The sequence below is a fragment of the Oncorhynchus gorbuscha genome, linkage group LG04, assembly GCF_021184085.1.
Source record: "Oncorhynchus gorbuscha isolate QuinsamMale2020 ecotype Even-year linkage group LG04, OgorEven_v1.0, whole genome shotgun sequence".
Classification (NCBI taxonomy): domain Eukaryota; kingdom Metazoa; phylum Chordata; class Actinopteri; order Salmoniformes; family Salmonidae; genus Oncorhynchus; species Oncorhynchus gorbuscha.
The window spans coordinates 86,821,991-86,836,366 of NC_060176.1; the positions used below are offsets into that span (position 1 = coordinate 86,821,991).

At 45.4% G+C, this 14,376-nt stretch overlaps 1 protein-coding gene across 1 annotated transcript in view; it reads right to left on the minus strand.

The window, feature by feature from the left end:
• The window catches only part of slc4a4a (solute carrier family 4 member 4a), a 533,895-nt gene extending 530,402 nt beyond the window's left edge, over positions 1–3,493 (minus strand). The window contains 2 exon segments of the mRNA XM_046348253.1: positions 2,853–2,958; positions 3,312–3,493. Of these exon segments, the coding sequence (XP_046204209.1) occupies positions 2,853–2,878 (26 nt within the window). The 5' untranslated portion in view covers positions 2,879–2,958; positions 3,312–3,493.
• Between the last annotated feature and the right edge of the window lie 10,883 nt (positions 3,494–14,376).

The following is a 14,376-nucleotide window of genomic DNA, read 5'->3' on the forward strand; positions in this document are numbered from 1 at the left end:
GATTTCATCTGGAGAGAGAGGGGAGAAAGAGGTCAGAGCACAGGGTAGGGCAGTGTGAGCAGAACCAGCGGTGCCGTTTGACTTAGCAAACGAGGATCGGATGTCGTCGACCTTCTTTTCAAAATGGTTGACGAAGTCATCTGCAGAGAGGGAGGAGGGGGGAGGAGGATTCAGGAGGGAGGATAAGGTGGCAAAGAGCTTCCTAGGGTTAGAGGCAGATGCTTGGAATTTAGAGTGGTAGAAAATGGCTTTAGCAGCAGAGACAGAGGAGGAAAATGTAGAGAGGAGGGAGTGAAAGGATGCCAGGTCCGCAGGGAGGCGAGTTTTCCTCCATTTCCGCTCGGCTGCCCGGAGCCCTGTTCTGTGAGCTCGCAATGAGTCGTCGAGCCACGGGGCGGTAGGGGAGGACCGAGCCGGCCTGGAGGATAGGGGACATAGAGAGTCAAAGGATGCAGAAAGGGAGGAGAGGAGGGTTGAGGAGGCAGAATCAGGAGATAGGTTGGAGAAGGTTTGAGCAGAGGGAAGAGATGATAGGATGGAAGAGGAGAGAGTAGCGGGGGAGAGAGAGCGAAGGTTGGGACGGCGCGATACCATCCGAGTAGGGGCAGTGTGGGAGGTGTTGGATGAGAGCGAGAGGGAAAAGGATACAAGGTAGTGGTCGGAGACTTGGAGGGGAGTTGCAATGAGGTTAGTGGAAGAACAGCATCTAGTAAAGATGAGGTCGAGCGTATTGCCTGCCTTGTGAGTAGGGGGGAAGGTGAGAGGGTGAGGTCAAAAGAGGAGAGGAGTGGAAAGAAGGAGGCAGAGAGGAATGAGTCAAAGGTAGACGTGGGGAGGTTAAAGTCGCCCAGCACTGTGAGAGGTGAGCCGTCCTCAGGAAAGGAGCTTATCAAGGCATCAAGCTCATTGATGAACTCTCCGAGGGAACCTGGAGGGCGATAAATGATAAGGATGTTAAGCTTGAAAGGGCTGGTAACTGTGACAGCATGGAATTCAAAGGAAGCGATAGACAGATGGGTAAGGGGAGAAAGAGAGAATGACCACTTGGGAGAGATGAGGATCCCGGTGCCACCACCCCGCTGACCAGAAGCTCTCGGGGTGTGCGAGAACACGTGGGCGGACGAAGAGAGAGCAGTTGGAGTAGCAGTGTTGTCTGTGGTGATCCATGTTTCCGTCAGTGCCAAGAAGTCGAGGGACTGGAGGGAGGCATAGGCTGAGATGAACTCTACCTTGTTGGCCGCAGATCGGCAGTTCCAGAGGCTACCGGAGACCTGGAACTCCACGTGGGTCGTGCGCGCTGGGACCACCAGATTAGGGTGGCCGCGGCCACGCGGTGTGGAGCGTTTGTATGGTCTGTGCAGAGAGGAGAGAACATGGATAGACAGACACATAGTTGACAGGCTACAGAAGAGGCTACGCTAATGCAAAGGAGATTGGAATGACAAGTGGACTACACGTCTCGAATGTTCAGGAAGTTAAGCTTACGTAGCAAGAGTCTTATTGACTAAAATGATACAGTACTGCTGAAGTAGGCTAGCTGGCAGTGGCTGCGTTGTTGACACTACACTAATCAAGTCGTTCCGTTGAGTGTAATAGTTTCTGCAGTGCTGCTATTCGGGGGCTAGCTGGCTAGCTAGCAGTGTTGTTTACGTTACGTTGCGTTAAAAGAACGACAATAGCTGGCTAGCTAACCTAGAAAATCGCTCTAGACTACACAATTATCTTTGATACAAAGACGGCTATGTAGCTAGCTATGTAGAGGACAGTTCCATACAATATAATGTAGAGGACAGTTCCATACAATATAATGTAGACGACAGTTCCATACAATATAATGTAGAGGACAGTTCCATTCAATATAATGTAGAGGACAGTTCCATAAAATATAACGTAGAGGACAGTTCAATGCAATATAACGTAGAGGACAGTTCAATGCAATATAATGTAGAGGACAGTTCCATAAAATATAATGTAGACGACAGTTCCATACAATATAATGTAGAGGACAACTCCATACAATATAATGTAGAGGACAGTTCCATACAATATAATGTAGAGGACAACTCCATACAATATAATGTAGAGGACAACTCCATACAATATAATGTAGAGGACAGTTCCATAAAGTATAATGTAGAGGACAGTTCCATTCAATATAATGTAGAGGACAGTTCCATAAAATATAACGTAGAGGACAGTTCCATACAATATAATGTAGAGGACAGTTCCATTCAATATAATGTAGAGGACAGTTCCATAAAATATAACGTAGAGGACAGTTCAATGCAATATAACGTAGAGGACAGTTCAATGCAATATAACGTAGAGGACAGTTCAATGCAATATAATGTAGAGGACAGTTCCATACAATATAATGTAGAGGACAGTTCCATACAATATAACGTAGAGGACAGTACCATACAATATAATGTAGAATATAGTTTCAAACAATATTACAGGCTACCTTGGAAATGATCTACGCCTTTGTACAATAACACTGATGTTAGCCATTGGGGCTGTTAGTTCAATAATAAATGGCTGTTATTGATGTTAAACTTTTCTCTCCATTTCTTATGTCTTAAACAAGAATTGCAGAGATCGAGGAGGATACAAAGGCCTATTAACTGGTTGGCAAAAACAATCACTGCAATAAATATTTGCATTGACAGAAATCACACAGTTTGTTAATCATGTAAAGAATAATGCCCAACCATTCACAAATGGTGTCCTACTTTACGCATGAAAATGACATTTATTCTACAAAATGCTATTTACTTTGAAATAGTTACAAGACAAAAATGTTCACTTTGTTAAGAAATATCTATAACATTTATAGCATTTAAGTCACTTACTTCTTTTTGCCACCGTTCATTTTCATAAGAGTTCAATATTGATGGGTTTCAGTTGTAGAATGTCCTAGACACTTCGAGGTCGGCACCGAGAGTGCTGATGTGTGATCTGTCGGGACAAAATGACAAGGTCTTTTCTGCTGTTTCTCATCCACTGTTCCCTCCAGACAGAACCCCTTTGACAACATCCTATTTGATTATCAACACACAATTAACTGACAAAGTTCACCCAAACACACCTCACTCAAAATAAAGTACAGTAGCAAACGGACAGAGTTGGAAGCGAACCCGGGTCTTTCGAATGAAAGTTACATGGCCAAGCTACGCGTTGCGCCTATAGGGCTAACCCACCTGGTGTGAATTGTAATATAGCTCATATAGAAAGTATCACTACAATACATATTCCATCATGTTGCACATGGCAGCCCGTGTCTGGCAACAGTCGGTATAGGATTTACATACCTTGAATTTTGAAGGACTATCCTTAGCCCTCGGCAGCATGCGACAACTAGGTAGATGACTTTGTGACACTGAAGTAATTTAGATCGCTGCCTCCTTTCCATTTCATATCTAACTATCTCTCTGACAACGTCACGCCTTCAATGGAGGTCAAAGTGTTGAGGTTTCGCCAGATACAGAGAAATGTTTACCTTAGACCCAAAGTTTGCGTCTTCATTGAGATCCAGTCAACTGTATATTGAATATGAACATGTAGCTAATGTCTTGCTGGCAATGACGGCAGTTTATTTATGAAGGGCAGTTTCAGTGATCTAAAGTATGTTCATTTGTTTAGAAAGATACATTGTAAAAAAATAGATATTATTAGGTGTGCAGGGACATCTTCTGGACTGCCAGACTATTACAAGACCTTCCTCACAATGCACTATAGCTCCTCACATTGACAATTTGCGTGTGGTCAGCCGGCAGAAGTGCACCTTGTGACAATTGTTTGGTTTCGTTTGTTTGTAAAAATTTTAAAAAAGAGACTGATCAACACTTTAGATATGTATTAACATAAAGCATAGGCATATTTATTTGCAATGTTTGCGTATTTGTTTTATAAATATGTGCATAATTCGTTGTTTCTGTTACATACAATATAACGTAGAGGACAGTTCCATACAATATAATGTAGAGGACAGTTCCATACAATATAATGTTAAGGACAGTTCCATACAATATAATGTAGAGGACAGTTCCATACAATAGAATGTAGAGGACAGTTCCATACAATATAATGTAGAGGACAGTTCCATACAATATAATGTAGAGGACAGTTCCATACAATATAATGTAGAGGACAGTTCCATACAATATAATGTAGAGGACAGTTCCATACAATATAATGTAGAGGACAGTTCCATGTAATATAATGTAGAGGACAGTTCCATACAATAGAATGTAGAGGACAACTCCCTACAATATAATGTAGAGGACAACTCCCTACAATATAATGTAGAGGACAGTTCCATACAATATAATGTGGAGGACAGTTCCATACAATATAATGTAGAGGACAGTTCCATACAATATAATGTCGACGACAGTTCCATGTAATATAATGTAGAGGACAGTTCCATACAATATAATGTAGAGGACAGTTCCATACAATATAATGTAGAGAACAGTTCCATACAATAGAATGTAGAGGACAACTCCCTACAATATAATGTAGAGGACAACTCCCTACAATATAATGTAGAGGACAGTTCCATACAATATAATGTAGAGGACAGTTCCATACAATATAATGTCGACGACAGTTCCATGTAATATAATGTAGAGGACAGTTCAATGCAATATAATGTAGAGGACAGTTCCATACAATATAATGTAGAGGTCAACTCCCTACAATATAATGTAGAGGACAGTTCCATACAACATAATGTAGAGGACAGTTCCATACAACATAATGTAGAGGACAGTTCCATACAACATAATGTAGAGGACAGTTCCATACAATATAATGTAGAGGACAGTTCCATGTAATATAATGTAGAGGACAGTTCCATACAATATAATGTAGAGGACAACTCCCTACAATATAATGTAGAGGACAGTTCCATACAATATAATGTAGAGGACAGTTCCATACAATATAATGTAGAGGACAGTTCCATGTTATATAATGTAGAGGACAGTTCCATGTTATATAATGTAGAGGACAGTTCCATACAATATAATGTAGAGGAGAGGTCCATACAATATAATGTAGAGGACAGTTCCCTACAATATAATGTAGAGGACAGTTCCATACAATATAATGTAGAGGACAGTTCCATACAATATAATGTAGAGGACAGTTCCATGTAATATAATGTAGAGGACAGTTCCATACAATATAATGTAGAGGACAGTTCCATACAATAGAATGTAGAGGACAGTTCCATACAATATAATGTAGAGGACAGTTCCATACAATATAATGTAGAGGACAGTTCCATACAATATAATGTAGAGGACAGTTCCATACAATACAACGTAGAGGACAGTTCCATACAATAGAATGTAGAGGACAGTTCCACACAATAGAATGTAGAGGACAGTTCCATACAATAGAATGTAGAGGACAGTTCCATACAATATAATGTAGAGGACAGTTCCATACAATAGAATGTAGAGGACAGTTCCATACAATATAATGTAGAGGACAGTTCCATACAATAGAATGTAGAGGACAGTTCCATACAATATAATGTAGAGGACAGTTCCATCCAATATAATGTAGAGGACAGTTCCATACAATAGAATGTAGAGGACAGTTCCCTCCAATAGAATGTAGAGGACAACTCCCTACAATATAATGTAGAGGACAGTTCCATACAATATAATGTAGAGGACAGTTCCTGTCATGTTTTGTCTTATATTGTCTTGTCATTTTGCTTTTCCTTCTGTTCGTTTTCCCACTGCTAGTCTTTTTAGGTTCGTTCCCCTTTTTCTCTCTCCCTCCCTCTCTCTCTTCTCTCTATCGTTCCGTTCCTGCTCCCAGCTGTTCCTATTCCCCTAATCAATCATTTAGTCTTCCCACACCTGTTCCCTATCTTTTCCCCTGATTAGAGTCCCTATTTCTCCCCTTGTTTTCCGTTTCAGTCCTGTCGGATCCTTGTATATTGTTCACCGTGCTGTGTCTTTGTATCGCCCTGTCGTGTCGTGTTTCCCTCAGATGCTGCGTGGTGAGCAGGTGTCTGAGTCTGCTACGGTCAAGTGCCTACCTGAGGCAACCTGCAGTTTATTATCGAGTCTCCAGTCAGTTCTCGTGATTACGAGTGGAATTGTTTTTATGCTTTATTTACCGCTCCGATTTGTCTAGGAGTATTGCTATTTCCTTAAACTGGATTAAAGACTCTGTTTTCGCCAAGTCGCTTTTGGGTCCTCATTCACCTGCATAACAGTTCCATCCAATATAATGTAGAGGACAGTTCCATCCAATATAATGTAGAGGACAGTTCCATACAATATAATGTAGAGGACAGATCCATACAATATAATGTAAAGGACAGTTCCATACAATTGTTACGGCGTTCGTCTGTCGAAAGAGAGTCGGACCAAAATGCGGCGTGGTGGTTACTCATGTTCTTTAATACAAATAATGACGATACATGAAATAACTTAAATTACAAAACAACAAACGGAACGCGAAAACCTATACAGCCTATCTAGTGTAAACAAACACAGAGACAGGAACAATCACCCACAAAATACACAGTGAAACCCAGGCTACCTAAATATGGTTCCCAATCAGAGACAACGAGAATCACCTGACTCTGATTGAGAACAGCCTCAGGCAGCCAAGCCTACTCTAGACACCCCTTCTCAGCCGCAATCCCAATACCTACTAAACCCCAATACAAAAACACACTACAACATAAACCCATGTCACACCCTGGCCTGACCAAATAAATAACGAAAACACAAAATACTAAGACCAAGGCGTGACAGAACCCCACCCCCAAGGTGCGAACTCCCGGCCGCACACCTAAACCCATATGGGAGGGTCCAGGTGGGCATCTGTCCACGGTGGCGGCTCCGGCTCAGGACGTGGACCCCACTCCAGCCAAGTCTTAGTCCCCCTGTAACGTGTCCTTTGATTGGCGACCCTCGCCGCCGACCTTGGCCTAATAACCCTCACCAAGGACCCCACTGGACTGAGGGGCAGCTCGGGACTGAGGTGGACGCTCGGGACTGAGGGGAAGCTCGAGACTGGGGGGAAGCTCGGGACTGAGGGGAAGCTCGGCACTGAGGGGAAGCTCGGCACTGAGGGGAAGCTCGGCACTGAGGGGAAGCTCGGTACTGAGAGGAAGCCCAGTACTGAGAGGAAGCCCAGTACTGAGAGGGAGCTCAGCACTGAGAGGAAGCTCAGCACTGAGAGGAAGGTCAGGCAGGTAGTTGGCTCCGGCAGATCCTGGCTGGCTGGTGGATCTGGAAGAGTCTGGTTGACTGGCAGATCTGGAAGAATCTGGTTGACTGGTTGACTGGCAGAAACATCTTTCTGGTAAGAAGAGTGGCGGGGGCGTATGCCTCATGACTAACGAGACATGGTGTGATGAAAGAAACATACAGGAACTCAAATCCTTCTGTTCACCTGATTTAGAATTCCTCACAATCAAATGTAGACCGCATTATCTTCCAAGAGAATTCTCTTCGATTATAATCACAGCCGTATATATCCCCTCCCAAGCAGACACATCGATGACTCTGAACAAACTTTATTTAACTCTTTGCAAACTGGAAACCATTTATCCGGAGGCTGCATTCATTGTAGCTGGGGATTTTAACAAAGCTAATCTGAAAACAAGACTCCCTAAATTTTATCAGCATATCGATTGCGCTACCAGGAGTGGTAAAACCTTGGATCATTGTTACTCTAACTTCCGCGAAGCATATGAGGCCCTGCCCCGCCCCCCTTTCGGAAAAGCTGACCACGACTCCAATTTGTTGATCCCTGCCTACAGACAGAAACTAAAACAAGAGGCTCCCACGCTGACGTCTGTCCAACGCTGGTCCGACCAAGCTGACTCAACACTCCAAGACTGCTTCCATCACGTGGACTGGGAAATGTTTTGTATTGCGTCAGATAACAATATTGACGAATACGCTGATTCGGTGTGCGAGTTCATAAAAACATGCGTTGAAGATGTCGTTCCCATAGCAACGATTAAAACATTCCCTAACCAGAAACCGTGGATTGATGGCAGCGTTCGCATGAAACTGAAAGCGCGAACCACTGCTTTTAATCAGGGCAAGGTGTCTGGTCAACATGACCGAATACAAACAGTGAAGCTATTCCCTCCGCAAGGCTATCAAACAAGCTAAGCGTCAGTACAGAGACAAAGTAGAATCTCAATTCAACGGCTCAGACACAAGAGGCATGTGGCAGGGTCTACAGTCAATCACGGACTACAAGACGAAACCCAGCCCAGTCACGGACCAGGATGTCTTGCTCCCAGGCAGTGTAAATAACTTTTTTGCCCGCTTTGAGGACAATACAGTGCCACTGACACGGCCTGCAACGAAAACATGCGGTCTCTCCTTCACTGCAGCCGAGGTGAGTAAGATATTTAAACGTGTTAACCCTCGCAAGGCTGCAGGCCCAGACGGCATCCCCAGCCGCGCCCTCAGAGCATGCGCAGACCAGCTGGCCGGTGTGTTTACGGACATATTCAATCAATCCCTATACCAGTCTGCTGTTCCCACATGCTTCAAGAGGGCCACCATTGTTCCTGTTCCCAAGAAAGCTAAGGTAACTGAGCTAAACGACTACCGCCCCGTAGCACTCACTTCCGTCATCATGAAGTGCTTTGAGAGACTAGTCAAGGACCATATCACCTCCACCCTACCTGACACCCTAGACCCACTCCAATTTGCTTACCGCCCAAATAGGTCCACAGACGATGCAATCTCAACCACACTGTACACTGCCCTAACCCATCTGGACAAGAGGAATACCTATGTGAGAATGCTGTTCATCGATTACAGCTCAGCATTTAACACCATAGTGCCCTCCAAGCTCGTCATCAAGCTCGAGACCCTGGGTCTCGACCCCGCCCTGTGCAACTGGGTACTGGACTTCCTGACGGGCCGCCCCCAGGTGGTGAGGGTAGGCAACAACATCTCCTCCCCGCTGATCCTCAACACGGGGGCCCCACAAGGGTGCGTTCTGAGCCCTCTCCCGTACTCCCTGTTCACCCACGACTGCGTGGCCACGCACGCCTCCAACTCAATCATCAAGTTTGCGGACGACACAACAGTAGTAGGCTTGATTACCAACAACGACGAGACGGCCTACAGGGAGGAGGTGAGGGCCCTCGGAGTGTGGTGTCAGGAAAATAACCTCACACTCAACGTCAACAAAACTAAGGAGATGATTGTGGACTTCAGGAAACAGCAGAGGGAACATCCCCCTATCCACATCGATGGAACAGTAGTGGAGAGGGTAGCAAGTTTTAAGTTCCTCGGCATACACATCACAGACAAACTGAATTGGTCCACTCACACAGACAGCATCGTGAAGAGGGTTAGATATTTAATAATCCTCCCTATAAACCTAGTAATATTACTTCCCAGAATGAATCCCCACTACTGGGTAAAATTCACTAGATGTCGCCAAAGGTACAATCTATGGAGGATACTAAAATAGAATCCTTTGGCTAAATCTATTGAATTTTCCCCAGTATTGCGTCTCCAAAGTGGGCATTAATATCAGAATGACCGAAAAGTGCATTTATGACTGTATTTTTATTTTTAGGTTCCCAGGTGCTCGGCTGTGAAAAGTGGGGACTTTTTTCCTGCCAAATTCTGTAATTTTCAAAAAATGATTAAAAATACTTCCCGAAGGGCTAGAGGTCCCAAATTTCGTCTCATACCCCCTCTCTCAATGGGCAACAAGTAGAGCATGTAAAAAAACAAAATGCCCTGGTAGGAACCTATGTTTCCAGGAACATGCACTTGTGTAGCCCAAACTATAAACACAATTTTCTATTAAATGTTTCTATACAAAAACGGTTTTAATGACATGAAAATGCTCGTCTATGTGTGCCATTTCGTGCAAAAAAAAACCCATCCAGATTGGATGTGTACTTTTTGATTTATTCACGTTTTGGTGTACAGGAATAAAGCCCTAGATGGCGGAGCACACACAAACCCTTTCAATTTCCGGGATTCCATCGATAGATTGGCCTGCCCGGTAAGTACACACTCAGTGGCGGGTCGACCAGACAGGTACCGGCGCGATTTCAGAAACCTGGTTTTTGACAAACAGACTTCCATGTCCTAGAGAGACGGGGGTGGTGTCAAACTGTTCAGCCCGAATAGAAAATGAGTAACGGACACTTTTGAGGGATGTGAGCCCCTCGGAACCATGGTACTTTGGACATTTGCTGCCGCCGGCGTCCGATTTAGTGGGTTGACCAGCCCCTATTTGTCCTAACTTTTGATCCACGTTTCCCAGCTTGGTGGTGGGAGGATATTGAGCCTTGTCCCTGGGCAGGTGCTCTATCCCAGCTATTACCTTGTGGGTTTGGTTCATCAATGACCATGGTTCTGGTCCTATGAAGGTGCCCGTCCCTTCGGCGTCCGATTGGTGGTTGTTTAGCCCCGGTGAGGGCTAGCTCTCCAGTCCAGTCCCACTCATGTTTCACGGTGCATTTAACACCATAGTGCCCTCCAAGCTCGTCATCAAGCTCGAGACCCTGGGTCTCGACCCCGCCCTGTGCAACTGGGTACTGGACTTCCTGACGGGCCGCCCCCAGGTGGTGAGGGTAGGCAACAACATCTCCTCCCCGCTGATCCTCAACACGGGGGCCCCACAAGGGTGCGTTCTGAGCCCTCTCCCGTACTCCCTGTTCACCCACGACTGCGTGGCCACGCACGCCTCCAACTCAATCATCAAGTTTGCGGACGACACAACAGTAGTAGGCTTGATTACCAACAACGACGAGACAGCCTACGGGGAGGAGGTGAGGGCCCTCGGAGTGTGGTGTCAGGAAAATAACCTCACACTCAACGTCAACAAAACTAAGGAGATGATTGTGGACTTCAGGAAACAGCAGAGGGAACATCCCCTATCCACATCGATGGAACAGTAGTGGAGAGGGTAGCAAGTTTTAAGTTCCTCGGCATACACATCACAGACAAACTGAATTGGTCCACTCACACAGACAGCATCGTGAAGAGGGTTAGATATTTAATAATCCTCCCTATAAACCTAGTAATATTACTTCCCAGAATGAATCCCACTACTGGGTAAAATTCACTAGATGTCGCCAAAGGTACAATCTATGGAGGATACTAAAATAGAATCCTTTGGCTAAATCTATTGAATTTTCCCCAGTATTGCGTCTCCAAAGTGGGCATTAATATCAGAATGACCGAAAAGTGCATTTATGACTGTATTTTTATTTTTAGGTTCCCAGGTGCACGGCTGTGAAAAGTGGGGACTTTTTTCCTGCCAAATTCTGTAATTTTCAAAAATGATTAAAAATACTTCCCGAAGGGCTAGAGGTCCCAAATTTCGTCTCATACCCCTCTCTCAATGGGCAACAAGTAGAGCATGTAAAAAACAAAATGCCCTGGTAGGAACCTATGTTTCCAGGAACATGCACTTGTGTAGCCCAAACTATAAACACAATTTTCTATTAAATGTTTCTATACAAAAACGGTTTTAATGACATGAAAATGCTCGTCTATGTGTGCCATTTCGTGCAAAAAAAAACCCATCCAGATTGGATGTGTACTTTTGATTTATTCACGTTTTGGTGTACAGGAATAAAGCCCTAGATGGCGGAGCACACACAAACCCTTTCAATTTCCGGGATTCCATCGATAGATTGGCCTGCCCGGTAAGTACACACTCAGTGGCGGGTCGACCAGACAGGTACCGGCGCGATTTCAGAAACCTGGTTTTTGACAAACAGACTTCCATGTCCTAGAGAGACGGGGGTGGTGTCAAACTGTTCAGCCCGAATAGAAAATGAGTAACGGACACTTTTGAGGGATGTGAGCCCCTCGGAACCATGGTACTTTGGACATTTTGCCGCCGGCGTCCGATTTAGTGGGTTGACCAGCCCCTATTTGTCCTAACTTTTGATCCACGTTTCCCAGCTTGGTGGTGGGAGGATATTGAGCCTTGTCCCTGGGCAGGTGCTCTATCCCAGCTATTACCTTGTGGGTTTGGTTCATCAATGACCATGGTTCTGGTCCTATGAAGGTGCCCGTCCCTTCGGCGTCCGATTGGTGGTTGTTTAGCCCCGGTGAGGGCTAGCTCTCCAGTCCAGTCCCACTCATGTTTCACGGTGCATTTAACACCATAGTGCCCTCCAAGCTCGTCATCAAGCTCGAGACCCTGGGTCTCGACCCCGCCCTGTGCAACTGGGTACTGGACTTCCTGACGGGCCGCCCCCAGGTGGTGAGGGTAGGCAACAACATCTCCTCCCCGCTGATCCTCAACACGGGGCCCCACAAGGGTGCGTTCTGAGCCCTCTCCCGTACTCCCTGTTCACCCACGACTGCGTGGCCACGCACGCCTCCAACTCAATCATCAAGTTTGCGGACGACACAACAGTAGTAGGCTTGATTACCAACAACGACGAGACAGCCTACGGGGAGGAGGTGAGGGCCCTCGGAGTGTGGTGTCAGGAAAATAACCTCACACTCAACGTCAACAAAACTAAGGAGATGATTGTGGACTTCAGGAAACAGCAGAGGGAACATCCCCCTATCCACATCGATGGAACAGTAGTGGAGAGGGTAGCAAGTTTTAAGTTCCTCGGCATACACATCACAGACAAACTGAATTGGTCCACTCACACAGACAGCATCGTGAAGAGGGTTAGATATTTAATAATCCTCCCTATAAACCTAGTAATATTACTTCCCAGAATGAATCCCCACTACTGGGTAAAATTCACTAGATGTCGCCAAAGGTACAATCTATGGAGGATACTAAAATAGAATCCTTTGGCTAAATCTATTGAATTTTCCCCAGTATTGCGTCTCCAAAGTGGGCATTAATATCAGAATGACCGAAAAGTGCATTTATGACTGTATTTTTATTTTTAGGTTCCCAGGTGCACGGCTGTGAAAAGTGGGGACTTTTTTCCTGCCAAATTCTGTAATTTTCAAAAAATGATTAAAAATACTTCCCGAAGGGCTAGAGGTCCCAAATTTCGTCTCATACCCCCTCTCTCAATGGGCAACAAGTAGAGCATGTAAAAAACAAAATGCCCTGGTAGGAACCTATGTTTCCAGGAACATGCACTTGTGTAGCCCAAACTATAAACACAATTTTCTATTAAATGTTTCTATACAAAAACGGTTTTAATGACATTAAAATGCTCGTCTATGTGTGCCATTTCGTGCAAAAAAAAAACCCATCCAGATTGGATGTGTACTTTTTGATTTATTCACGTTTTGGTGTACAGGAATAAAGCCCTAGATGGCGGAGCACACACAAACCCTTTCAATTTCCGGGATTCCATCGATAGATTGGCCTGCCCGGTAAGTACACACTCAGTGGCGGGTCGACCAGACAGGTACCGGCGCGATTTCAGAAACCTGGTTTTTGACAAACAGACTTCCATGTCCTAGAGAGACGGGGGGTGGTGTCAAACTGTTCAGCCCGAATAGAAAATGAGTAACGGACACTTTTGAGGGATGTGAGCCCCTCGGAACCATGGTACTTTGGACATTTTGCCGCCGGCGTCCGATTTAGTGGGTTGACCAGCCCCTATTTGTCCTAACTTTTGATCCACGTTTCCCAGCTTGGTGGTGGGAGGATATTGAGCCTTGTCCCTGGGCAGGTGCTCTATCCCAGCTATTACCTTGTGGGTTTGGTTCATCAATGACCATGGTTCTGGTCCTATGAAGGTGCCCGTCCCTTCGGCGTCCGATTGGTGGTTGTTTAGCCCCGGTGAGGGCTAGCTCTCCAGTCCAGTCCCACTCATGTTTCACGGTGCATTTAACACCATAGTGCCCTCCAAGCTCGTCATCAAGCTCGAGACCCTGGGTCTCGACCCCGCCCTGTGCAACTGGGTACTGGACTTCCTGACGGGCCGCCCCAGGTGGTGAGGGTAGGCAACAACATCTCCTCCCCGCTGATCCTCAACACGGGGCCCCACAAGGGTGCGTTCTGAGCCCTCTCCCGTACTCCCTGTTCACCCACGACTGCGTGGCCACGCACGCCTCCAACTCAATCATCAAGTTTGCGGACGACACAACAGTAGTAGGCTTGATTACCAACAACGACGAGACAGCCTACGGGGAGGAGGTGAGGGCCCTCGGAGTGTGGTGTCAGGAAAATAACCTCACACTCAACGTCAACAAAACTAAGGAGATGATTGTGGACTTCAGGAAACAGCAGAGGGAACATCCCCTATCCACATCGATGGAACAGTAGTGGAGAGGGTAGCAAGTTTTAAGTTCCTCGGCATACACATCACAGACAAACTGAATTGGTCCACTCACACAGACAGCATCGTGAAGAGGGTTAGATATTTAATAATCCTCCCTATAAACCTAGTAATATTACTTC